General features: G+C 36.2%; 1 protein-coding gene across 1 annotated transcript; it reads left to right on the top strand.

Annotated features, from left to right (window-relative positions):
- Positions 1 to 6,075: 6,075 nt before the first annotated feature.
- LOC126055094 (chymotrypsin-2-like) lies at positions 6,076 to 12,572 on the top strand. Its single transcript, XM_064034974.1, has 5 exons — positions 6,076 to 6,226; positions 7,981 to 8,212; positions 8,618 to 8,864; positions 11,056 to 11,202; positions 12,330 to 12,572. The coding sequence occupies exons 1-5, from the start codon at positions 6,181 to 6,183 to the stop codon at positions 12,486 to 12,488; spliced, it is 831 nt and encodes a 276-aa protein (XP_063891044.1). The 5' UTR covers positions 6,076 to 6,180; the 3' UTR covers positions 12,489 to 12,572.
- Positions 12,573 to 27,983: the final 15,411 nt, after the last annotated feature.

Genomic DNA, 27,983 nt, shown 5'->3' with positions numbered 1-27,983 from the left:
TGATGATTATTCAGTTTGAAGAAATAAAATCCGCAAATTACTAAACTAATTCAGCTGATAGCATTATTATAGCAAGAAATAACTTTAATACATAATTTGGTAATACACTCAGCTTATATTCATATATAATAAAGCTTAACCCTGCATAGAGTTAAATTCTTGGCCAGTTATCTGACTTGTGTGCTGCCTGGGATGGCATTGAACATGGAATTTAGAACGCCTATTTAGCTGAGCGGATAATTCTACGGGTTGATTTTGTACGCCCCATTGACTTAGTCACAGGAGAATTAAGGGAGGAATTAGCTAATGGGTAGTAATGCTCTTACTTTGCTTGTTTTCATAAAACCACAAAGGTAATAAATATAGGAAGCAATTGTTCGAGAAATTAACTGGACAGCGAAAGAAAGTTTCCGTAAAATCTTTTAAATACTGCCCAAAGCATGGACAAACTTCCAAGTTTAAAATATGTATATGGTATATGTATAAATATGTATACCAGTTAACCCAGTCCTACAGTGAGTGGCACCAATTAACGACAACCATTTTCGCGAACGCGAACCATTTTCAATTATCAAGTCGCCGATTTGACATCAATTGCGGACATACAAGACATAAAATGTTATAAAAAAAAATGTAGCATTAATACCGCGAGACATAATTTATTTTTATCTTTACAATTTAATGGTGCAACTCACCCTAGAAGAGCTGAAAGGAAAGATTTTTTAAAGGTTGTACACTAAATCCCTGAACACCAGTCTCTTTATTCTTTCACAACTCTATTTTTACGAGTGCAATGTCCCTAAAAGGTCAACAGCAAAAAGTCACAATCTAATCCGTACAAACACAGTCATAGTCGAGTGTAAAAACAGTCACGAGTTGAACCGTAACAAACACATACAGACCAACTAACTAAACTTCAACAGTATTAACAGCAAATACCTGACCGTGACTGTTTTGAACATGGAGAACTAAATGACTAGCGGAGATGTCATAACGCAAAATCTACTAAGAAAGTAGTGCGCCAAAATGCGGGTGTTCGTGGCGGGACGAGTAACGTTCCATCCTTACACGCCTTCTATTTAAAAAAAAATCATCAATCAACCAAGACAAATCTTTGACGGATTGATTTGACGAGGAACCAGAACGTTTCGTTAGGTTTAGTAACTGATCACGCCTGCAGTTCGTTGCTCGACCTACAAGAAGGGGTCTGATTTACCCTGCTTATGGTATCTCCGCTATATTTCCTTCTTCCGTGGTTTTCAACACGTTGACCATGCTATTGTTTCACGCAGCTCTCTGAAACTTTGATGAAGGCCCCGTACGGGTCTATGAAAAATTTACGCCTGTTGCCGCCTGATACGAGAATAACTTTGAAAGTATTGAAAATGTCAACCGCAGTTGACGACAATAGAGAGTGTATCACAACTCGGTGTGCGAGTATTTGTATGTTTGACTACTCCTTGTCAATATTATATTTTTTGACGCCTTTTAGATATAGTGTATATATATTTTTTTTTTTTTGTTCTACTAGGATAGTTTTTTTTTGTGTTGTAAATATCTGTGGAAATTAAGTGACATTGAGAAATAAATAAATATTATAAATGTGAAAGTCGAAGAGAGATAAAACTGGGTTCTGGAAGGAGTTTCCTCGGTATGTGGATAGAACCGAGGGTAACAGAAAGCATATTTAGCTTTATAAATCACTAGCTTCTGCCCGCGACTTCGTCTGCGTGAGCAATATAGAATTTCCAATTTCGTTTATTTAATCATTCATTGCTCAACCCCCGTAGGTGATAGCGTGATAATATATAGCCTATGTGTTGAACCGGCCCCCAGGTAATAGTCATGCAAAGTTTGATTTAAATCGATGCAGTACTTTTTGAGTTTATTCGGGACAAACATACAGACATACAGACAAAAATTCTAAAAACTACATGTTTGGGTTCAGAATCGATTATGGATCACCCCCCAAGTATTCTTTAAAAAAAATATTCAATGTACAGTTTTGACTTTCCTATCATTTTATTATATGTATAGATATAGAATATAGATATAGATAAAATGATTAATATTATGATTATTTTTACTCTACATTAAGAGTTATGCCTCATGGATGAGAAATAAAAAAACAAAATTCTCTCGCACACTAGCGCAAATGCAACTGAAACTTTTATTTACAAAAAATATCAATGGTCTTTGTTAATTCCGTTATATTTCAGGGTAGACACGTGTAACTGACAATTCGTGTTATCGGGGTTGATAACTAGCTGTTGGAATTCAGGCACTAACGCCTACCACATAGTCTAGTGTTACTGAAATAACCATTCAGAACCGCAAAGCGTTGTCCGGGAAACCAAAATTCATTGAACACTTCATAATACACGTGTATTCCCGATATCAATTTAAGGCGAGGAAGTGGTCAACAATAATTCCATAACCGGCACGCGCATCTAAGGCGCCAAAAGGGGTCGGAGCGTCTGAGCGGGGCGAGGATAACAATACGCGCGCTAGCTTATAACTAAAAGTCGTAAGCGACAAAATGGTTTTGTAATTTTAATATTTAGAAATGATAATTTAATAAAAATTCCTACTACCATTTTAAAGAGTATGTATATACTCAACTACTAAAAAAGTTAAGAGGCTTAAATCGGTCCCGTTTGCCCATAATATGTGAATCTCTTTTTAAAAAGAGGTATGTTTGATATATTTTTCTCTGTTATAAAAGTTACCTAATCATGTTTCTACAACTAACAAAATAAGGCTTATATCATGAACTTTCAGGTAACCAAGTTGTATTTTGATCCGTTTTGTATTTACTGAGAAAAATTGACATCCTTGGCGCCAAAAATTCCAATTCGTCCTCTTAACAAGATGTAGGCAGTTTATTTTACATGAAATTCACGCGTTTAAATATATGTTTATAGATAGGTTTCACTCGCTTTCCGAGGGCACTTTACCTAACGTACCCGGATAAGTATTCAATTTTTTGTTATTTTGATATTTCAGTTACATTATCGAAAAATGTCATCCAATCGGCTGTTACTTCAGTACTCATAAACTTTCGCTTTTAATATTATTAGAGTGATGTATCATTTAAATTGCTCATACTTTTCTTTTAATATTAATATCAATAACTAAATACGAGTGTTACAGTAAACTATAAACAAAGTAATTTCCAAAGACGGCTGATGTAATTTCAGTCTGTATTTTAGTACACAATAAGGGGGATTGCCTGTGAAATGACATAGATCTGGCAATATCAAGGTTTGTATGGAATGAATATTATGTGACTTCGTTTGCTTCTTGCCCAAGGTCGAGCATAAAAATGTATGTAATGTCAGGCATACTTTGATTAAGATTTTATGAATATGAGGGCACATGTGGACTGTAAGTAAATGTATTAACATACCTCTCTCGCTCTTAGATTAAAGAATGAATTCATTGACTCATAACCATAATAAACAAAATGTCAAAAGTAAACTGACTAATAAATTTTTCAAATCCGGCCGGCTGTTTCTAAGATGACACCATTCACCCAAATTAACCAACTCGTCAACTTTATCATATTAATACCCAAAGATAGAAGCAGTAGGCCGTTCCAGTAAGCCGTTGGTTCCCTCGGGACTTGAATGAAGCCGTGGGCAGAAACTAGTTTACAAATAAAGCCCAAAAATACTAGATAAAGGTCAATAGAGAAAACAAAAATCCCCAGAGAAAACACCGAGTGTACCTGAACCCGATTTTCATTAGAACTCATTAGTAAGTTCTAAGCTCATTAACTGGGTTCGTAACTTAGTTATAAATACACGAATTGTTTGATTAACTATGCTCCTAAGGGTTTAGAAGGCGTTTGGGAATTAATGGTACCTGTTTAGTGAGTAGGTAATATAGCTCTAGTCCCGTGAGAAGGTAATCTATAACTTAACATATAAAAAGTGATTGTAGATATCTGGCTAGCATTTAAACATCTTTGGCAGTCGTTACGTAATAATTAGTTGCGAGTAAGTCCGACTACCAGTCTTTCCTAGAGGTATTGGGTTACCCGAATAAATGAGTTGAGGAGGCCAGAAAGGCAGGCTGGAAGCCGACACCAACATAACTGCATAATACCCCAACTACTTTCCCAAATGGAAAAGGCTTGGCAGATGATCTCTGACTGAACTCTACTGAGTTATTGATGTAAGCACCTGAAGCTCATCGATCTAGTACTAATATATAATATTTTTTAGGCTTTTCATGCCTTAGGTATTTAAATCCTTCGGAATCACTACAATCTATGAAGTGGTCAGGCTCTTAAACCGTGATTGAGCGAAGGCCTACCTCATTAATATTATCTGAAGCACCTTTATCAATAACTGATACTTCCAAATTATTAAGCCGCTATCTATATACTATGACGTTGGTCAATTGACTGCAATACACACGAACTTGTGGATCATTAAGGTCATTGTTTTGAAGGTTCATATAAGTAACTTCTAGGGTGAATTACATATGACAATTAATTTTACGTCACCTTGTACCTAAAACTGGGTAATTACTATCATATCTCCGTCTCTTAGATACCATATATTTCTGCACAAACTTTCAACCAAATAGGTTCATCCATTTTTGTGTAAAAGTGAAACAATATCACTTTCACGTCACCGAATATTTTTAATATCCCACACTGCGTTCACCAACCGTATGCCCAGTGCGGTGAGTATAGGCAAATCTCCCCAAATTGGGGGAAAGACCTTTTTCAGCAGTACATGTTTTTCATCTCATCATCTTCCGAGCCTTTTCCCAATTATGTTGGGGTTGGTTTCCAGTCTAACCAGATGCGGCTGAGTACCAGCGTTTTACAAGGAGCAACTGCCTATCTGACCTCCTCAACCCAGTTACCCGGGCAACCCGATACCCTTTGGTTAGACTGGTGTCAGACTTACTGGCTTCTGACTCCAGTTTAACGTGCCCTCCGAAATGTTTTTCAGCTGTGACTTCAAAAACTGCTGCATAATATGTAATTGTGAACATATTTTTATTTAACCATGTAATTATCACAGAACTTTCCTCGTTAAGACTTTGATAGTAAAAAAGTTTTTCTCATAATCTGTTGTCCCAAGCTGCTGTTTTTACGTCAACGGAGTCTAGACTGTTTACAACATTCTGTCAGATGATTTAATTTATTTTAGTATATTTTTATAAAATAAACACTGTAAATAAATTCTGAAGAAATTCGTTGGTGAAATAGTTATGAACTTTTGATTAAATTACTGAATCGAAATTAAAACAAGGAAGAATTTAGTTCTATGCACATACTTAACTACTGACAAACTCAAATGTATATAATACACTTATTGCTCATTCAATGTTATATTATAATAAAGCTAGAGTATTTAATTCATGTCAAGACCATCTTGACTACAGTGAGTTGAAAATCCTTATCATTAACCTCGCGATGAGAGATTTTATAATTTTCACGATTATTGTTATCTTAATTAAGTATCGAAGCACCTTCAAAATCATAACTATTAAGTCTTATCTTCGAAACCATTCACCATTGAAATGAGCACTATTTAAGTACCTTGTGGACGTTATCAAGAATTCTTAACTTCTATATTTTCTCTGGTAATTGAGCAGGATGCATCACGGCGTAAATTAAGGAAGGCAAGGTAATAAAATCATATTAAAGGGTGCCTAAATATTAAATTGCCTTTCCACACTCCAGCTTAGAGGGCAAAGTCAACCATCATAATTCATAACTTTACTCATTATAATTTGCAGGACTGTTGTACCTCTTTCAGGTAACGTCACAACCTTAGCAGAATTAGAAGTCCCCTCAAACCTAATTACCTACCTACGCAAATACACGATAGGTAACATTTATTCCCTCCTATCAAAAAGGTTATTACCACGCTAAGTCTGTAAATAAACCATAAGTACATATAAACACAAATAACACGATATTCCCTAAAGTATAGATTAACAAAAATAACCTGCGCAGAGGATTAGCAAATAATATGGAGTATCGGAAAAACAAAGTTCCTTACACCTTTCAATTGTTTTTCAAGTGTTTCATTGACAAAGTAAATAGTACTCTAGAGCTTATCTACTACCTTTGTAGGATTTATATAAAGATTGATAATTGGCCGTGCCTCAGAAGGGCGCTGGTTTTAACTAAAATTGCAAGTCATTTCAAAAATGTATTTTTCTATCATTTTTGTTGGTTTATTCCTAAGAACTTATGGTAAGTTGAATTAATATACCTGCCAATTTGTATTTTTTTATTTGTTGAAAATTAAACCTTTTTATTGTATGATGTTTCAACTGACGTATTTTACAGTTAGAACCATATGAAACTTTGATTTTGAGTAACGATGCCGATTATACAGTAAAGTTCCATTCAAATATACTTATTCAGTAGTTATTATTGTATGAAAAGTAACAAACATCCGATTCAACTACATATGACTGAATTGAAAAGCAAACGTCTCGAAAGCGACTTAAATTTCTGATAGTCATAATTCCAAAAACTCGTTATAAGCAGCGACAATTTGCATTCAAACTAATAATTGGAAATACATGATTCATGTTCAAAAATACACATTCACACCTGAATAATTGAATTCATAGAATTAGAATTAGAGTTATAATTATAATTTGCATTAAACTTACAAATGAAGCCAAGATTTCAAAGAATACAATCACGCGTAGGTAGATATTACTGAATTCAATATAAAACATTCATTACATATTATATACCTTATTTTTAGTTTACGCGTGAATAAATAAAAGGAAGAACAAAAATAAAACCTTTCAAAGAATGTTTAATTTTATATGTAATTTTTTATCGTGAAAAAACATTGTACGGTAGACCGCACATCAGTGGTAACTGTCATGCACCTTAACGCAATAGTAATAAGTACGATTTTCCTATAAAGCTGTTACCACTGACCTGAAGTTGACTGTACATACAATAACCACCGGCCTTTACCAGTTTCCATTATATTCGGAGAATCAGAAAGATGAAAGCTTCGAATTGAATTAAATAATTGAAAATATATTTTCGTAACAAATGAATTTTCCTGAATTATTATTCTGGAAAATCGTGACAACTCCAGTGAGAAAAATCGGGATCCATAGATCATTGCACGAATTTTTAATATCAATTGCATGTGGCTGGACTATGCTTATAATTAAAAATATCTATTTCATATTAATTGTTATGTATAAATTCAGAAATAAATTTTCTCAATTTTTATTTATCACACTATTTGCCTAACTTAATGGGTTCGATGGCATTTATAGACGACACTAATTACTTTAATCTAAGTACTTAAAACTTTAAGCAACTTTTAGATGGCCCGCTACTTGCTAAGTAAATCCAAATTGTTATTGATGAGTTGAGCTAATAAGTCTAAGATAAGCTTATTACTTATTTATTACTTTAGAAAGAAAGCCTAAGTTCTGATACATTTTATTTACCAGTCGCCGTTTTAAGTCAACGTAATTATAGTTATTTTTTTCTTGCAGCTAATCTTTGTTAAGTTATCTCAATGCATTTGAAGAGAAGAAAGATCATAATATCTTAAACTAAACGACTGAATTACCCATCTATCAAATTATTTTAAAGATCACTAAGAAAAATGCTCTATAAAAGAATCGTCTTATAATAACTGTACTTACATTTCCACTATCCAATACGTAAATTATTCATCATTCCTCTAGCCACTTACTACCCCATTACTGGTGATCGGCGCAGTTTTATTTTCTTCTTCCAAGCCTTCATTTGTTCTACATCGTTGTTTTACACCATTTCAGTAGTGCACTCTTTGCGCTCAAATGGTTTTTCACACTATCCATTTTATTGTTTCTTAGGTTGTCCTCTTCCTCTAAATCCATCCATATTCACACTAATACTTTTCTCACATAAAACAGGATTGTATTCTTTTTTTTGTACGTAGAACATTTCCAGAATATTCCAAACCACTCTTCTTACAGGTGCATTCCTCCAAGCGCCCGTTCTACCACCTCCAGCATTTCAGTATGAGGTTCCCTACGAACTGCCAGGAGTGCTGGTAATGCCAGACCCTCGTATTGTCGGAGGAGTAGCCGCACCTGAAGGCGGGGTCCCTTACCAGGCATCTTTGAGATCGCTGTTTAATGCTCACTTCTGTGGAGGGTCTGTGCTGAATAATAGATGGGTGTTGACAGCTGCGCATTGTACTGTTGGGTAAGTTTAATTAGGAATTTAGAACGTTATCTTTTTATAACTACTTGATAGGTGCGGTCAGAAATGTAGTGTTTGCAAAAAGTAACACAACGACGCTGAGTGGTAAAGGTACAGTCGGTAATAAAAGTTTATATACACAGTCTAAATTGTAAAAAACCTCAGCACAGTAATATCTCAAATGCGAGAACTCTGTGCAGTGACCTCTCTTGTTATATAACAGTTGCTTATAGGAAATTTAATTCATTTAAAAGTCTCAAGGTATTTTGGTAGTGTTCATGGACTTTTGTCACTGACTTTACCTATGCCTAAGTTTCTCTTTGTTATTACTCCCAAAAAAATCTTCAAATTATGCTACACTAATGGAAGTATTTTAAAAGACTAGCTAAACTCCCCTTCACTCCACAGCCAATCAAAGCGCTCCATGACCGTCACAGTAGGAACCAACAGCCGAATAGACCGTGGTCTCACGTACTCAGTAGACCGGATCATCATCCACGAGCTTTATGATAGCTCCGCTATAAAGAATGATGTCAGCCTGGTCAGGGTCTCCAGGGAGATGCAGTTCAGTGACCTGGTGCAGCCTATACAACTGCCGGAGACGAACACTGATGAAGGAGTGGAAATGATGCTGAGTGGGTGGGGACGACTTTCTGTGAGTATTGGGAAAGTTGGTGTTAGTTAAATATGATGATGAATGATGGTTCATTAGACTGGTAATTTTAGCAGTAAACGTTTTTATAAAATGTACCTCGTCTTAAAAAGAAACAGATTTAGTATTAGGCTTTAACCATCGTCCCAAACAAAGTTAATGGCCTAAACCTAAAGAAAGTTAAGGCCGATTTTAAGACCACATTTTATAATAAGGTGGGGCTGGTCTGCCTATGTTTATGCTATGCTTTGACAGAACGTAAATAATATTCAAAAGCAGGCCAAGACTCGATAAAACCTGCACCAGTTATTTTAAATTGAAAAAGTTTGTAGGTATTCCTTTCTCTCATTGTTTTAAATATGAAAACTGGAAACACTTCATATAATAAATCCATGAAAAGCCACCAAATGGATATAAATACGTAAGTTACGAAAATAAACAATCCTTATATCTCGTGTAAACGGAAGATTTATTTATTAACACTCGAGTCTTCGGGGAAATTAACCGTTTGACATTTATTTCCCTTTAATCCGACGCGAGATTCGAGCCGACAACGTGCAAATTAATATTTTTTTGAAGAGAATTGTATTCGTATATGATGATGTGATTCGAAGCAAAAGCCTTTTGCATTCATTCAGCGTAATTTACTTTTAAAGCGGTGTATTAAGAATGCTTGTGGTTTAAAAATGCATACGAAAATAAATTTGTGATAATTTTGCTTTAATTTTTCTACTATATATAGATTTTACGAAATGTATATCTACATATTTCTAAAAATGAACGTTAGTCTAGTAGTTTGATGTCCCTAATAATATACCGCTGTAGTCAACCACCTTAAAAACCATCTAAGAAGAATTAACTTTTAAAAAGCTATTAACTCTAGTGTTGCAGAGGTGGTCATTTAATCGCTTTCCATCACCCAAAAAAAGAAAGAAAGATCAAAACTCAAGAGGGTCATCTAAAGTTAAAATAACATCGACAACGAAAACCCTTTGACGTCCCAAAAAAAACACACACACAGCCTTAATTTTGGTTTCTTTTCCAACAATATTGCGTAGTTACAGAAAGGGTCAGCCCTTTGCACTATTATTATTCTCGCCACATTCGTTGGGTTCTCTAATTGTGTCATTAGTGATCCGTGGCACCCCTTGACTTGGTAGGGCTGTGGGATACTCAGACATCATTATACGGCCAGTAAACAGATTTTCTATCTTTCTTTTTATGAAGATATCTATGTCAACCACCTTCATTTGTCTTTTAATATCTAATCCTTCCATTTAGTCAAAGCTTCGAAATTCACGAAAACATTTTTTATAGCATCAGAAATGAATATGTTTTACGTTCATAATATTTAATTCTGGCTGATGAAAAACAGCCTTTTAACCGACAGCAAAAAAGGAGGTTCTCTATTTGGAGGACTTGTATGTACTCCTGACTATGAATGTTTGAACGCGATCATTTTACGTTTGGCGAAACCGATTTGGATGCGGTTTTCAGCATAGTATTTGTCGTACTTATGAGAAAGTGTACATTATTGAAGTCAGTTTTTTTTTGTGTTTTAAGCTCTAAAAGTAACCAGGTATTCATTATTTCTACCAAGTTTTACGCGATTTTCCTTTCCCTGGCAACCCTAACTTTAGCTTATGGTGCAAAAACCAACCACGCACCTTCTGCTACTTCACCATTAGAGGGTCATTACTGTTTATCTATTTTGTTACTTCTTTAAGTACTCCATGAGGAAAAAAGTTCATGTGTTCAAGGGCGTTAGAAGTACCAGTAACGTTTTCAATGTTACGTTTCATCAGTATTTTATCTATTCCGTTATTTTTTTAACTGTCTGAAAATTGCTGTTGTCTGGTGATTTACTAAGGAATGGTATTTATTTACTTAGCTTTCATATTATTAATGGCACTACCAGTAACTATTAGAAATAGCAGTAATAAGTATTTGCTTAAAGCCAATTAGTAGTTCTAGGCCTACCTTTATAAAAGTTTGACTTTACTTTATTATTGAATATTTTCCTTCCCTTTTTTTAAATATATGCAATACTAGCTGTTTCCTGCAATTCCATCCGGGTCTTGACGGAACTAATACCAAACTTTTCATAAGAAATTCTCAAAGAACGAATTTCGATATTACGACCAACTGCCTCATTTCTCCATCAAAATAATATCAAACTCCTCATCTTCCACAGTACCCTGGGACATTACCTATCCAGCTGCAGATGATTAACGTGACGTCCCTCAGCGTGGAACATTGCCAGAGCATCTACAAGAGAATCAACCCTGTCTTCAACACGCAGATCTGTTCGCTCACTAAGACTGGAGAAGGAGCTTGTCATGTAAGTGTTTTCTTAATGAAATGAAATGAAATCACTTTTACACGTCAATTTAAGAACGCTGGGGTCGGCATTTCCTAACTGACTGATCCCTGAGAAGAAACGCCGAAACAAAATCAAGGGTCTCTTTTATAGTCCAAAGATGTTATAAATCAAGTAATATTATGTGTGAGTGTCACCATGTACGCGGTTACCAGTTACAAGTTGGTAAAGAGGTCGGTATGTATAATAAGTGTCGTGGCTGCGAAATTGGTTAAAAGGGCCTTTGGCTCACAAAAGTAAGAAGGAACATGGATGGTGACATTCTAGCTAACGTGGTAAGATACTAACCTTACAGAGGTCTTTTGAAGATTTTAAACCTACAAAAAATGGTACAGAACCAATCCTATTCTACCAGCGTCCCCAGAAAAGTACTACTTGGATGGGTTTAAATAGTCTTCTGTCCTTCTCCTGGTTCCAAGCTGCATCCCCGCCAATTTTCATACAAATCGGTTCACTTTTTCGTCTGCTAAGAGATAACTATCGAACAAAAAACTACACCTCTTTAGCTTTTTATATAGATTTCCGTAAGTATTTTTGATCCGGGTATCAGCTTGAACAACAGTTTTCCGTGTGCACACCTAATGACGCAATATCCGAATGTTGTGTTGTTCCCAATCAAGGACGGAAGTTGTATTTCTTTCGCTGTTTTTCTCGATCTTTTATAGTTGGATGTTTGTACTCGTCACGTCGCACATAGCGTTCCCTTTTTTTTATTAGTTCCTCGCACGCATCATGCCTCTTTAAGGTCATTCACACACGGCACCGATTGGCTCTACTCTATGTTTATAATTGTAACTTAAAACTATTTGCTACTGGTCTATCGACAACTAAACAAATGAAAATCTAGATTAACTTAAAGTTCCAGCGATACCTACCAAATATCCTGAACCTATATCAATATAAAGCTTAGGAGTTGGTTTTCTCAAGAACCATCGATCCGATTTGTTTGATTCTGTCAGTGTTAAATAGCCTATTTACAGAGGCGACAATAGGCAAAAAAGGCTTCCTGAGGTAATTCCCACGGGACACTTCAGAAAAATAATGTTGACAGGAGCTGCTTATACATGATCATCATCCTCTTTTCCCAGGGTGACTCCGGCGGCCCTCTGGTGGTAGACAACAGCGTGGTGGGCATCGTATCCTGGGGCATGCCATGTGCTCGAGGCTACCCTGACGTCTACACCAGGGTCTACTCCTTCAAAGACTGGATCCTCGAGAGAATTGAAGAAAAGCCTGACCTGTATTGAAAGGGTAACTGGGTACCGCCATATTGTTAACCTATGTATTGTACTCGAATGTTTTGTGACAGATTTAAGAAGAAGAAATAAAGAAGGGGTCAAAGAAATACTTATTTCTAAATATCGAAAGTGTGGTTTAATTTCTTAAATTTACAAACCACCTAGCAAGTAGTAATTATAGCATTTAACGCATAAGCATAAGCTGAAATGAAATGATTACACTGCTTCAGTTATATGTATTACGATTATTTTACGATCTAACATTTCCTTGTACAAGTTGTCGCTTCAGACTATCGGCCGACTAAAAAGTTGCAGTGTGCACCGCTAGTACCTACCCAAAGAACCATTTTTTTTATCGATGGCAAATATCATGAAATGTGGTGCTGTGGGTTAGCAGGGTGAGGGAGTGTCAGACTTTACCGACTAAAAATCCATCGTGTTCCGTCGTAGGCCTTTTATGTACCAGGGCCGCGGTAACTTACCCAAAGCCCCTAATCTGGATAGTAGGTATATGCTTATGAACCTCTTTTAAGCGGTCTAGTTAATCAAACTGACCTTCACAAGTGCAGCTAAACCTCCCACGTGTAAGCAATGTATGTCTTACATAAGCGAAGACCACGTGGTGTTCCCGCGTGCCCGACTGGTGTTTGAGTTAATTAATTAATTAACAAACACTGGGAACGGGTAATAATCAGGTGATTACTTGTGGTAAACATCGCATGATTAAAAGCTTCTTAGATGTAGGAAGGAAGCCGTGTTTAACTTTTCTATTAAATCGGGGCTGTGAAATGTTTTTTTGTTTATGTAGGTAATATATGTATAAAAAATATTTCTTTTTTTAAACACATATACATATTTTAAGTCCTTAGGTTTTTTTAACGTAAAGCCGTTTTAATACCTGTTTACTCATTAAAATAGCTTATTAAAGCTCATTTAAGCACCTAACCTACAATTTTGCAAATATAATAAAACACCTTTGAAAGTCGCTTACAGTCTACACATTTCTTTAAACTTCTTACCACTTACGGGAGTTACACAATTTTAACCGAAGTTACTTACAACGTAAAGTCGGTGTAACAATTACAAAGTCTAACTTATTATATTGTTTACTTACGGTGGTTAAGCAACAATACATAGAATAATTAATTTTAACCCAACAATATGAAGTAAACGCCTAAAGTACGTCAAAACAGTAATAGCTTTACCCTCATAACCTTGGCCGAGTTTTCGGGGTTTGTGTACAGTCAACCGAACAAATCGTTGAACACTGAAAATCATAAAGTGACATCATGCGTATAAAAATTGTAAGCCTGCAAGGGACAATACAAAATCTAAAGCAAGATAATTGTGAAAATCATCATATTATTGCTAAGTAATGGTAACTTGTCCTACTCCAATAAAATATTACATCTATTTGCAGTCTTGCCAGATTCACGATGAGTTCTATACAAATGAAAACTACCTAAATAACTAAAAACTACAATTTAATAACATCACTACAAACGCTACCGTTTTAGCGACTATCCTCAGACATATTTCCCAAGCCATCATATCCCTAAACTACAAAACTTTTTGAGTAGTTTCCCCAAACTTGACAAAGTTCTCAACTTATGTGTCCCACTGTACTTTAATACGGAAACACAACTATCATACATGAGACGCATTACGTGAATGACGTGTGTATTCGAGGCAGCCTCTGTGCCTCTTAAGAGGGTTTCTTCTGCCTTTATTTATAAGGCAAGGCAAGTCAAGGTCGTAGCTAAAAGGCTCTTTGATGTTTCTTAGCCAAACCAATGAGGTATCGAAGCTTAGAAGATGTTTTAATGTATGTTTATGTTTCTCTATATGTATTGTGTTTGTCGATTTTCTTGTTGTTTGTTTTATTTAGGTTGTATATTTACCGCCTCCTTTTTGGGAAGCCGGTTAATTTAACCGGCTTCCCAAAAAGGAGGCGGTTCTCATTTCTGATTGATTAAACCTTTTTGAATGTTTGTGGTCAATACTTTAAATAGTAGCCAAGCATCATTGCCAAAGTCGAGCTGGTGAGCCAAAGTCGTGCTGGTGAGCGCATTGTAAAGTATTTTAAGCTCCAAAAGCCATAATTAGACATAATAATGCTTTAACACAATACGTTTTTTAAACCCGCTTTTATCCTAAAATGCAGTTTGTTGTTGTATGTGTATCGTGAGACACGAGCATTGGCATATACCCTTAAAATAAAAAAAAAACACAATAAGTATATCTTGTAGACAACATTACCCAGAAAAGCTCGCCATTTTCCTGTTAAAACATATAATCACAGAACCTATTTATAGAATTCTCTGAATCTATTAAAGTTTTGCACCGCTCGAGATCTCGTTCTACAATGTTTGTAAGACTTGAGCTTTGAACTTTGCACCAACAGTCGATTTCTTTTATTTATTTTCAGTATGTAATCGCTTTCTCTCTGGAATCGTCACGAACTATCCACACGCTGTACGAAAATAGTTTATCAAAAGATTGTCCGATCCTGGACCTACTTTCTATAAACTAAATTAACTTAATATAAAAATGTTGTTACTTAAAGTTACAAAGTTGTGAGAAAAATTAAGTAGCAACTTTATTTTTACAAAACCTTGTAGTCTTTCTACTGTAATTAGGCAAAAAAAAATTAATACAAAAGTCAAGTTTCAGCTGAAGACTTCCATGACTGGGCAAAAGCAAACAAGGTTCTCCACATGCAGTTGTCTCATCTTATGAGAACAGCCGCTGCAGCCTATATTCAGCAAAGAGGAAAACTTTTTTAACAATACAAGTAAATTGAATTACCTAGCACTGGCAGTAAAAAAGGATTAAAACAATAACAAATTCCCTATTGGCGATGCAAAGATTACGCGCACGCCTCTAGTGGCGACATTAAGAAGCTGTCTAAGAACGACACTGACAGCCTTTTCTATACAATTTATGTCACGATAAAAATTGACACTTTTTTCTTTTTAATTTGACGCGCGGTATTTTGACACAAAATGTACGGATATCTGTCAAAGTGTCGTTCTTAGACAGCTTCACAATTTTGACACTAGAGGCGCTAGTTAGAATCTTTGCATCGCCAATAAACTATTAGTCAAATGAAAAACAATAAAATTTAATTTAAAACAACAATTGTCAACGGTACTTCGGAAAATTGCAAAAGTCCGTATCGGAAAAATGGAAATCGCAGGCCATAAAGCATTGTAACCAATAGCAATAAACCCGTGCTGCTCGTTTAAAAGGATAATTTCACCAACTGTCGTTTACGTAATCGAAGGTTAAACGACGTATTTTCTTTACTATTGAGAGGGAAATTATGTGAACCCTTTTTGTAAAACCCTGTTTCAAACGTTGTAAGAACACTGGTCACAAAAATAAAATGCTTACCTTTGACTATATTTAAGATAGATACTTTTCTATCTATACGAATATACCACTAACAAAGCCGAAGAGTTCGCATCCCTCTGCCAATCTCAGGAACTTCTGGTCCCTTTTAGAATATTTTTTCAGTGTTCAATAATCATTTCCCATATAACACGGATGCTGGCAGAAGCCAGTTTATAATAAAAATAAACAGTGGTTTTGCTTAACCGGGCGTTTATTTCAATGGTATAACTGGGCCTTAATCGTTGTAAACTCCGATTACACTCTGGCATGTGAACCTTTCACGCCGCCTGTTGAATTCAAAACTATTCCGAGTTACAAAGTAGGAATTTTTAATACTTGATCACCGGTATTATACTTTGTATAGGTACTTTTACTGTACCAAAACAGGAGCTTTTCTGAAAATTGCATAATGTGATAATGTCTCCAATACCTTTTATTATTCACTATTCTAGGTCTGCTTTCCTGAATAGAGTTTAAATTTCAAATACAGCTAAATTCAATCTGTAGAAGTCGAATTTTACAATCGCTAATTTTGCGGCATCAAAAAGAATTGAACTTTTGTAAGCAACAATTGTTTTCACCGTCAACTGTTTTCTCAAATATCTCTTACATGTCGACGGTAAAAAGGCAAAAGGGGTCAAGCGCCACATTTTGCGATTTTAACTTTTTTATTGACCCCAACTCCACTATTTTTTCTCTTTCGAATGGTCGTAGTATCGTTTTCCTAGCATGAAAAAAAGTCGCTTGTACCAAAGAATTATTTGTACTGAAGTGCCAAATCGATACTTACCAAAAGTGCTCAAGCGACACCAACTTTACGTTTTTGTATCGCCTTGTCATTTGGCATAATTTTAAAAACAATATTAGAAGTAAATATGTCGTTTGTATCCATTTTTCTTTTATTTGTTTTATAACTATAACGTCGCTTACACCAATAGTAAAAATTGACTACTAAACATAAATTGGCGCTTGGCCCCTTTCTTAAATAATTTTATTTTCATTACGTTGCATTTGATCCACTCAGCACGCGCGACAGCGCCCTTGCAAATGGGTATAACTGACATATTATGTCTTATGTAGGTACTTGAAAGCAAGTTCACGCGATCGCAGTTTTTAAGACAGATTTAAATTTTATATAAAACATGTCTGCAACTCCAAAAAACGTGAAATTGCGAAGTGTTTTAGGCCGAAAAAGACTTGCTAGTACCAAGAAGGTTATTTGATTATAATGATAGCAATAGAGAGGTCGAAGAAATTAAAGATAATGTGATTCCCCTACTAGCATCGGTAAATTCAACCTCATTTTATTTATTTTATAAAAATAAATTTAACGTTTCTTAGGATAGTTTTTAGGGTTCCGTACCCAAAGGGTAAAACGGGACCCTAATGTTTTCGCTCCTCTGTCCGTCCGTCCGTCCGTCTGTCACTAGGCTGTATCTCATGAACCGTGATAGTTAGAGAGTTGAAATTTTTACAGATGATGTGTTTCTGTTGCCGCTATAACAACCAATACTGAAAACTAGAATCAAATAAATATTTTGGGGGGCTCCCATACAAAAAACGTGTTTTTTTTAAGAACTGGTAATAGGTAGTAGGTACGCGTTTCATAGGTACATGTTGGATAATTTTATTACGAGACAACTTGAAAATGTGTTTATCGAGATATCTTAACGATATTGGTGTCAAATAAAAGTTTAGACCTTTTATTTGACACCAATTTTTGTATAAAACCATTTTATCCGTTTTTGAATCAGGTAAATCGGTTCACGCGTTTAGGAAATCATTAAAAATTAGTAAAAATGTAAACAATCATAATTTTTACCAAATTATTGTGGCTTATTTACTCAAATAATTTGATAACATACTGTTGTATGTCCTATCAGTTAGGTAACTGCTGTTTTTTGGATCTCAGTTTTGTTCCTTGTATTGTTTTAGTTTAATACATAATTCATAGTTCTATTACCTACCTGCTGTGCCAAATATAAAATAATACTGTTAATTAATAAGCCAAAATCTGACTTAGTTCTATGATCTGTTGTGCCAAATAAAATAAAATACTTTACTACTTTATACACATGGAGCTTAGGCCAAAATCTTAATATTCCAACATTCAATATTGGTGCTTGACCCCCTCGCAAATGCGATAAACATGGTAAAAACCTGGGGTCAAGCGACATCTATCTTTGAAACTATTGATCTCAGGCTTATTTTGATCTAAAATTATTAAAGAGCATTGTATTTAAGTAAACTTTTCTGAAGATTGTGATGTGATTCAATAAAGCAATAAAGAGATATGATTTTTTAAAACTTTCTTTTTACTCTCCTGAACAATTTGATCTGTGGTGCTTGACCCCTTTTGCCTTTTACCCGTCGATGTTGTCAATTAGCAATCACCTTTAAATATGGCAGTCTTTAAAAAGAAACTCTTCATGCATTTTAAAAACCTGACTTTACAAGTTAAAGACACACTTAGCTAAAGACACTGATCTTCCAAAGAGGATTTAAACTAAGTTACAAGTTACTGGCCACAAATTAACTGCAGCACTTGTAAAAGACAATTGGTGTCGTGCGGAGGGGAAGGGGGGTTGTCATAACCATGGAGAAGAGAAAGACTAGTGGAGATGTCATAACGCGCAAAATCTCCTAAGAAAATAGCGCGCAAAATGCGGGTGTTCTGGGGACGAGGAACGTTACTCTCTTACACGCCTTCTATGGAACGCGCCCAAGATCCTTGTTAAATGCTGCACATGAAAGGCCTACGACGGAACACGACGGTTTTTAGCCAGTAAGAGTCTGACACTCCCTCACCGCTGCTGCACAGCGGGAGGGGTCATTTGATGATTTTTGACGTCGTTAAAAAAAAAAAAAGATCCTTGTTAAATAGATTGGTTTGATTTGACAAGAAGCCCGAACGCCTCGTTACTTCTAGTTACAACCGTACGCTACTTACTACAAGAAGAAGTCTGACCTATCTTCCTTAGGGCACCTCCACTATCTTTCCTTCCTCCGTGATCGAAACCCTCAGTCGTAAGCGACTCACTGACCCCGGGGTTTAGATCAATGACGAAACATCAGCTTAGCTCCACGGATTTAGAGTAGGGTCGCCATATTTTAGGGTTAAGAAGGTTTGGAAGGAAAATTAATACCATCTTCCGCCGTCTTGCAGAGTCAGATGAGGTCAGCTTCATATGTTTTAGCTGACTTTGAAATAAGTATCCTGAAAATGGTATTTTTAAGTAATTTGTCACTTGAAAATGGAAAATGCTTTCAGTCTCACCGAATGCAATTGAGTACCGGTGTTTACATGGAGGTACTATCTGACCTGCTCATCCGATTTTACCTGGGCAACCCGTACCCCCTGGTAAATCTGGTTATCAGACTTTCTGGCTTCTGACTACCAGTAACGACTACCAAAGATGTTGCCAAATTCATAATTAATAGCCATCATCACCATTAGACCATGTAGATTAATGTCCAATCACAGGCTAGAAAATCTGCAAAATTCTAGAAAATCTGAACTTTTGGTTACCAGCACCACAGTATAAGATTCTGGAGCAAGGAACTCCCGAACCATTGCAACACCGACTCACTATTCGCTATACCCTCGTTTCTAGTTATATCCTCACTCGCTTACATAAAATCCAGTGTCGATCCAGCGAAATTGTAAAATCCTCTTCATATAGGTACGTAACTTGGGAGGTAAACTCGACTGAATTGTCCTGTTTTTCGTACATTTGCATATTTATGTAATCTAGTTTAGTTTACTGTTATTTTCATTCAAATCTTTGGGTACATTGAAAAGTTAAGTACGTTTTAATGAATAGATTTGAATTCATTTGTTTATTTACTGATTGACATTTGTAGAGATGGTCAAGAGAGTCAAAGCGACCTTGTACATGAAGGGCTTCAAAATGAACATGGTGGGTTTTAGCTCTTGATCACAACAGTAAGCAAAAAAAACATTTCCATAAATAAGTACTAGTATAGTAAGTTAAGTAGGTACTCAGAATTAAACATAGTTTTGATAATTAGGGAACAATAATGAAAATATTACATACGCCCTTACTTTCGCGTTAGTATGTACTAAACAACTTTTCACGCTGTTATATCCTAGGTTTATTTAACGTAGGTTCTATTTAGACCAAATATTGACCGTCAGTACTGAAACTACGCCGAAGCAACCGAGTCTAGACAAAGATAAACTCCGCAGCCCGTCAGATAGAGCCTTAAAAGTTCAACTCTCGCAAATTGCAATCCCCGCTTTTAGACTAATAAAATATTCTAACAAGATTTGTACGTACAGCTGCAATTTCTTTGATTTTCCAGTAGAGTATCGCTAAGAAATTTCATTAAACACGCTTTTTCAACGTATTCAAAAGGTCATCTAGTTAGCACAACTATGTAGGTCTTAAAATAAATCTTTAAATGCTTTTTTGGTTTTATTTATGACCCCGCTATAAAATTCATTTAGGAAACTCCTTAATATTTTTAATGCTTATTTAAACTATCTGCAACAAGGAGTCAAGATTTTAGTGTAGTGTAACTGATTCCAATTATTTCCTTGCTCTCTCCAGAGAGAATTATTCCAAAGCTACACAATGAAGACTAGCAACAAACTAACAATTATAACTTGAAGACGAACGTTTTGTTCGAGAACTTAAGCACGGAACTCTGCAATCAGGTAATTTGTTGCTCTTTAGTTGCTCCTAGTCATTGTTGAGAAATAATTAACGTTATATCCAAACAAAGGAGAAATATTAAGAGATGACTCGATGTTTAATTTGAAGAATGAAAGAAATACCAATTTAGAGAAATGGAAACTGGTGGTGAATTTAATGGTAGGTAACTTCGAGAAGGTGGTTTCTTTTATTCAGCGGCATATAGAAATAACAAACGATTAATAGATTGTGTGAACGACATTATGTCTGGAAAGAATGTTAGGTGCTTGTGGGATCACCCCAGACAGACGAAGTATGGAAGAAGAAAACATGCTGCTCCGATATCAAATAAATTTTTGACAAGGATGCCAATGACCTTCCAATAAATTGCTAGAGAAAACCGTGAAAAGGTTTTTTATAACAGGTACCTATCGAAGTTAAGTTTCCCATTTCCACTTCAAACTTGAACTCCAGAATAAAATTAATTGCTAACCGAAACCTTACCTAGGTACGTCTAATATAATTGCAATAACAATGTTTTCTATATAAACAGACAAGTGTACCAATTAAAAGTTCAAAGCAGTGCATCGCTCGGTGAACGCGACTTTCAAACTACACCCGCCCACGTCATCCAATATGGCTGCCGACATTTTCAATTCAGAGCACAAGTTTGCGTTTTTGTTGACGTCAAAGAAAAGGACATTAGAAAATGCAATTTTAAGTATTTTCTTCGTGGATTAATTTAATGTTAACATTTAATGTTTCTACGTTCCGAATGGAGAGTTTGTTCCACCATTTCTTCTTCCCAGCAAAAACACACACGAGTAGGAAGTGGGGAACGGCTGTCCTTTTGGGGCCTGGCTTTTGTAAACGTGACCTTCAAGTGCTGATTTTCAGCCTCCTTTAAATAAATGACATTTTATTTTATGTCTTAAGACGTAGAGGTACCTTCATGGTAAATGGACATAAAGGGATCAATGATGACACTACTCATAATTAATCTGTCGTTACACACACATTTAAACGAAAAGTCTCATCAAGCTCAATCTTGCACGAGCACAGAAAACGTATGTAGGCTCCATTAAGTATTAATTTTTACCTAGTCCCTATGTGCTTATTTAAAATACAATAATATTCAAATGTAAGTACACTCAAGTCTCGAATACTAAAGCAATTCAGCATTGCTCTCAATTTAAAACTTCATCTCTCTTGACAAAACTTTGTCGCTCGTGTAGTGTAGTTCCAAAACACTCTGTAGGTGGCAGCAGTGTCGTAATGTTGAACATTTTGTAGCTTCATGGTTCTCTTGTTCACAAAACTGAGATTTATAGACGGAACGCGCAAAACTTGTAAAGTAGTGACATTTTAGAGCTGTGTGTTTGAAAGAGGAATTGTCTCGGGCATTTTACAGCGCCGCCATTTTGTTAGTGTGATTATACTTAGCATAACTTTAATTCTCTTTATTTTGATATTACCTAAAATAAATGAATTCGTGAACTGGTGATATGGGTAATTCTGAGGCCCTGGAACATAAAAAGCCTAAGAAGGAACACGATGGATTTTTAGTCAGTCAAACTCAGTCAATCCCTCACCGCTGCTAACCCACAGCGGGTTGTTGTCCTTTTTCTAAAAACCAAAGAAATTTTAGGAAAATCAAAGGAGTTTATTTAAACGAGATTAAAAAGAAATACCTTAATTAACTAAAAGGGTAACGGCCTGTACCTAAAGGTCTTTGAGTCAAAATAGAAATGTTTAGTAAATACTTCTAATATCCGGACAGCTAAATATTTAAAGTTTGGGTTTTCCAATATCCGGTATAAGTATCATGGGATTATAGTTAACGAAATAAAGTCGGATTCCTCTCGGACACAAATTCTAATTTGAATTAGTTTCCAATTGACTAAATCTGTTCTGGATTGAATTTCTGTTCATTTTAAGGGTTTTTTTTTTTTTCTAATCTGATTATTTTAGATATTATTGGTGTAAAGATAAATTGAAAAGATGTAAAGGTCTGGCACCTAAACCTACCCACACAGTACACAGGAGTACACAGAGGGTAGTGCATAATGGAGTATATAAGGAAGAACATACTTAGGGGTAGTAGATAATGGAGTACATAAGGAGTAGTACATAATTAATGGGATATGGGAGGACATAATCCGATCTTCTGTTAACATACACCGTAACTTAAACATACATAGATACCACTAATTTCCCTTCTACGAAGCGCCGCAGTACAAAACATTTACTAAAGAAGTTACTAAGGTAGGTTAGGTATACCTGCATCTATTGTTTTTCATAAACAAAACACAGACGATCTTCAAAATAATTCCAACAATAAACGAAGCACGATGAATGATTTTCCACACTTCATATTTGCATGTGAATCATCACATATATAAACAGGTAATATTTGCGTGTATGTTAACACATCCCGTGCCATTATAAACTCGGAACACTTCGATCTATCACCGCCATTCTTAGAACATTTAGTCAACTGGATGCGCTAATTATGAACACAAATCTTTAAGCAAAAGAATCTAGAGAGAAAGGCTCCTAGATCTACAATACCACAGTGCAAATTAAACATATGCAATTAAGCGCTATAGATCATTGAGCAATCTTCTATAGCAACTTTAAACAGACAGTTTTGATCAATACAAAATATTGCCCAATTTAATTTAATCGATCTTCTAGGGAGCGCCTTAAGAGGCTACGCAACAAGTAGTGACAGCTTCATGAGTGAGCATTTTGATCTCATGAACTTGAGAAATGCAGGCATAAACTAATTAAACACATATTATTGAGGAAGACACGGCAATGACTTATCCAGTTCATTAAATTCTCTAAGAATTTAACACGCCTCGCGTTTATAAACTCAGAACAGTTCGATCTATCACCGCCTTTAATAACTAGCAGTCGCCATATTTGTTTTACGATGATTGATAGCACAAACACACATTATCATAGTTCAAGCAGCTGGTGATGGATCAATCTGAGACTTCTACTATCATATTTTCAAGAAAAAGTTAGTGGTTTGTGATTATAAACTTTTGAATATACCTAAGTTTTTATATAAAAATATATATAAAAGACGAAAATATGAAAGACGTTTCTTTCAAAGACTGAAAGATGAAAACAATCAAGGATTTTAACTTTAAAACTATTTTCGACCTGTTGTTATAATCACCTACTGGTACCTACTAAGTTTATTCTATCCAGATCCTAAAACTACTCTTTAATCCTAAAACTAGTCTTTGCTTACTCTGAACTCCAATTTTAACAAATTACATAATTAGGTATGCATGACAATGCAAACCCAAAATACGAAATGTCGTCATGTACAAACAAAGTACGAACAATTCAGTAATAGTTCAACAAAACCGCATGTTTGTAAGTAAATAAAATTCCAGGAACAAACAGCTACGAGTACATAACTTTTGCAAAACTAAATATTGAAATGAAACAGAGCTCTGACACTTTCATACATAAAATAAAGCGATGAATGAGTTGAACGGTGAACTGGCTGACTGGCAGTTGTTTCCTTTGCCTTTGCTATAACTGGCTGGCTAGTCTAGGTAGTTTGGCTACTGTTTTATGTCTCTGAATCTCGGTCAATTCTTTATTTGAATTTATAAATCTGACGTTCATTTTTGTTGTCTAATCCGGCAAATTCTCTGTCTATTTATTGTTAAGACATAATATTAGTTAACTTCCCGTAAATTATTTTTTATCTTTTTAATATTGAATTTCATGAAATAAATTTTAAGGAATGTCTTATAATATGTGAGATATTTATTCAGACCAACATTAAATTGGATCACAAACTGTCAACTGTTTATTTCATTTCTTCAGTAACTCGTTTCCTAGTTTTAAGACATACACATTCCAACATTTAACTCAATTTACAATCAGAAACACTACCGACCACAGACACACAACTGTTTACCCCACAGACATATATTAACCCTGCCCTGACGTTTAATATCCGCAGCTGAGCAATCGCAGTACAAACACTAAGAACACCGCAGTTCCCGATGGCTATGTTTACCTGTGCCTGTACCACGGAGGAAGGTACGAGCGGAGATGCCATAAGCCAGGTAGGTCCTCGCAGGTTAACGTTCCACTTTGTTCCACGTGCCACTTTCTTAGGAGATTTTCCGTTATGGTATAATCCTCGGCTCGAATCTTGAGCGCTGACCTTCACAGAAGTACGCAGAAGTAATTTATTGGGTCCCTTTTGTGGTATGAAGTGAGGTGCGGGGGGCGTTCTAAAGCGGTGATAGGTCCACAGCGCATCGCGTCATAGCTGTCACTCGGGATTGGTTCTTTGCTAATAAATCACTTCTGCGCTCAGATGAAGGTCAGCGCTCAAGATTCGTGCCGATAACTATAACGTTCCTCGTCCATCGCACGCTTTAGCGTGCCACTTTCTTAGGAGATTTTCCGTTATGGTACCTCCGCTAGTCATTGCGGCCTCCATGGTCATCTCCACAGCCTTCTCCTAGGTCAACTACGTAAGATAGGTGTGACCAAAGCGTTCCGTTACGAGTGAATTAACGAGGTTTTCGGCTTGACACATCTATCGAAGATCTGTCTTGATTGATTGGTGATTTGGTTTTAAAAATGGACTGGTTACAAAGAAAGAGAGGTTATGAGGTTATGACGGCGGAGTGAAACACCCGCATTTTGGCGAGTTTTCCCTCCTCCTCCTCCTCCTGTCGTCATTTTGTTCTCCAGTGGATTTCGAGGAAGGCGCGGAGCCAGTAACTCTCCTCGTCCCGAATACCCGCATTTTAGCGACGCTACTTTCTTAGCAGTTTCTCCACCATGTCATCTCTCATCGTTCTCTTCTCCATGGACGTACTAACGTCACGTTCAGTACACAGGCAGGGAAGTGGGTCATTGTCGCGGTCGATACGCCCAAGGTTGACCACCGTAGGATTGAAGGTGTACCCTACGACAGCTTTTGCTTGCTTGCGTGCTTTTCACAGTTTCAGAAGTTGCATCTTGAAGACAGTCACATGAAGAAATCTGGATTCGGATTAGATAAAAGTTCTAGATTGGCTGAATATAGCACTGCACTGATGTAGGTAGGTATCATGCTGCTGGTCAGAGAAGTCGGGGACATGTTGAATAAATAAAAAATCGGCCAAGTGCGAGTCGGACTCGCGCACGAAGGGTTCCGTACCGATATATAAAACGGACAAAAAAATAATCACGTTTGTTGTATGGGAACCCCCAAAAGTATCTATTTTATTCTAGTTTTCAGTATTTGTTGTTATAGCGGCAACAAAAATACATCATCTATGTAATTTTCAGCTCTCTAAATATCACGGTTCATGAGATACAGCCTGGTGGCAGACGGACGGACGGACAGAGGAGCGAAAACAATAGGGTCCCGTTTTACCCTTTGGGTACGGAACCCTAAAAACAGCATGTGCAGTGTTTAAAAAATATACTATTTCATGTACCTATTCCTTCTAACCATATGATTCGTAACTGACCTTTAACAACAAAGTATCTAAAGAAAGCAATGGAACTGAATCCATTCAGCCTATTAATAGACCTCATTCACCGGACGGATGACGTTTGTGCACCATAGAGCATATCGATGGCGGTGAAACGGATATCGGTTTCAGATCGCGCTCGTTTTCAGCTTAGAGCATTTGACAAAATGAAGCTGCCGTTAGCACAAAAATCTCTAAGTGAAAAACTCTGGAAAAATAAGTGGAGAGGAGCGAAATCATAGTGATAGCTGTCTCTTGCATTTTCGATCACATCATCACAAACACTAAACATGACAACATTGACAACCAAAAACCACAAACATAAACTTAACGTCAGTTTCTAAGGGATGATAGCAATTTTTGTACTAACTGATAGCACCTGTCAACTGCACCAACAATCGGTCAACCCATACATGATGGTGATCATCATCCCAATCCTAGCCAATTTTTGGCTACGGCGGCTGTTCTCATATAAGTAGATTAGCCAACTTTGCAGGACATATTAGAGTGCACAAGCATATACGCAGACACAGGTGCACTCACTATTCCTTTACTCTCATAGCCCAATGGGACGGTAAACCATACATACGAGTTTGATGAACAACTGAACAGCGCTCTCTCAACTTTGGCGGAGAAGGCATAGTACCTAATGGCGTGTTCAGTTGGTTAAGTTATCTAAAGTTTCAGTTGGCGCTCGTTTTAATCGATGTAGTAATGAACACATGCATATTTGATGTTCCATGTTTTTTCAGTTTCAATGTTTTTTTTGTACATCTAGTTTTTTATGGGTTTTTTTTATTATAGCCAGTATTGCATTAGATTTAGAGAGAGGGTCTGAAGCAAAGACAAACTGAAGGCTATGGTCAGACCGGCTATGAGAATTGAGTAAAGAAAGATGCTGCATTTAAAACCGAAATTCTTTTTTACAATCCTACTTCCACTGTCTAATAGCTTAGAGTCTGAAAAGCCTGGTAAGTAGTCCTCCTGGATTAGGTCTAAATATTCGCAAGTAGCTTTACGACACTATGTCCTGGCGATAAATTATCATACATTAAAATTCAATTGGGAAGCCAACCGATGATGTAGATTGCATTTTCTGACATAATTCGCAATATCCCGCCGATTCAGTAAATGTCATGTGTCAAAATGTTATTGAATAAGAACGTCCGGCAGCTTTTGAATTATCGATGACTTTAGTGATGATATTGAAAATTGGAATTAATTTTCCTTTAATCCATTTGTCAATTTTAAAGTGCTACTTCTATAATGGTCTTTTGATTCCACAATTTTCATTGACTTTTCTATCCAAGGACCATTTTATACATGCCATTACCAAACTGCATGAAAAGCTAACGCTCTTAGGCAGATTTTATTTTTACGTGGCATATTGAAAAAGGACGACTCTCGAAAACGTCCTTGACCTGTCTGTATTTTTACCGCAACCTTGTCACAACCAGATCTCCAGCGTACCTGACAATGTAACGAGACCAGACGGAACGAACAAGTAGAAATAAACAGTGCAGAGCCTCTCTGGTGTGCACACAGGCTTCAACTTTTATTAGTTACTGTTTCCCATAAATCTTAAAACATATTTATTACATTACTGGATTAAAGGTGCGATTAGCAATTCGTCTGATACCGGGGATCCCCAAGCCTGAATCCCGACAAAAATGAGCAACTAATCATTTTATCGAAAGCGTGACAAGTCTGCATCGATTTTTGCTTATTATAATACTATTTTGTTTCGCCCACTACTTCGTACTAAATGACGCTAGTGAGCATCAAGATTTTCTGACTATGAAGGAGGTGAGGCCGCAGCAAACATCTAGTCTTTCATAAAGTTTACACAGCCATTTGCTTGTGGTTAACTCGTATGAGTTGCTACCTAGTTACTACTTCGGAACATTGCTCATTGTGGTGTTGCGTCTATTATCAACTTT

The sequence above is a fragment of the Helicoverpa armigera genome, chromosome 5 (genome assembly GCF_030705265.1).
Source record: "Helicoverpa armigera isolate CAAS_96S chromosome 5, ASM3070526v1, whole genome shotgun sequence".
Taxonomy (NCBI): Eukaryota; Metazoa; Arthropoda; class Insecta; order Lepidoptera; family Noctuidae; genus Helicoverpa; species Helicoverpa armigera.
The sequence above is the reverse complement of the archived record's forward strand: the minus strand, read 5'-3'. Positions and strand labels throughout refer to the sequence as shown.

Coding starts and splice junctions, on each gene's coding strand:
- LOC126055094 (XM_064034974.1), top strand. CDS start 6,181: ATGTATTTTTCTATCATTTTTGTTGGTTTATTCCTAAGAACTTATG. Junction 6,227..7,980: donor TTTATTCCTAAGAACTTATG/GTAAGTTGAATT, acceptor CTCTTCTTACAG/GTGCATTCCTCCAAGCGCCC. Junction 8,865..11,055: donor GTGGGTGGGGACGACTTTCT/GTGAGTATTGGG, acceptor CATCTTCCACAG/TACCCTGGGACATTACCTAT.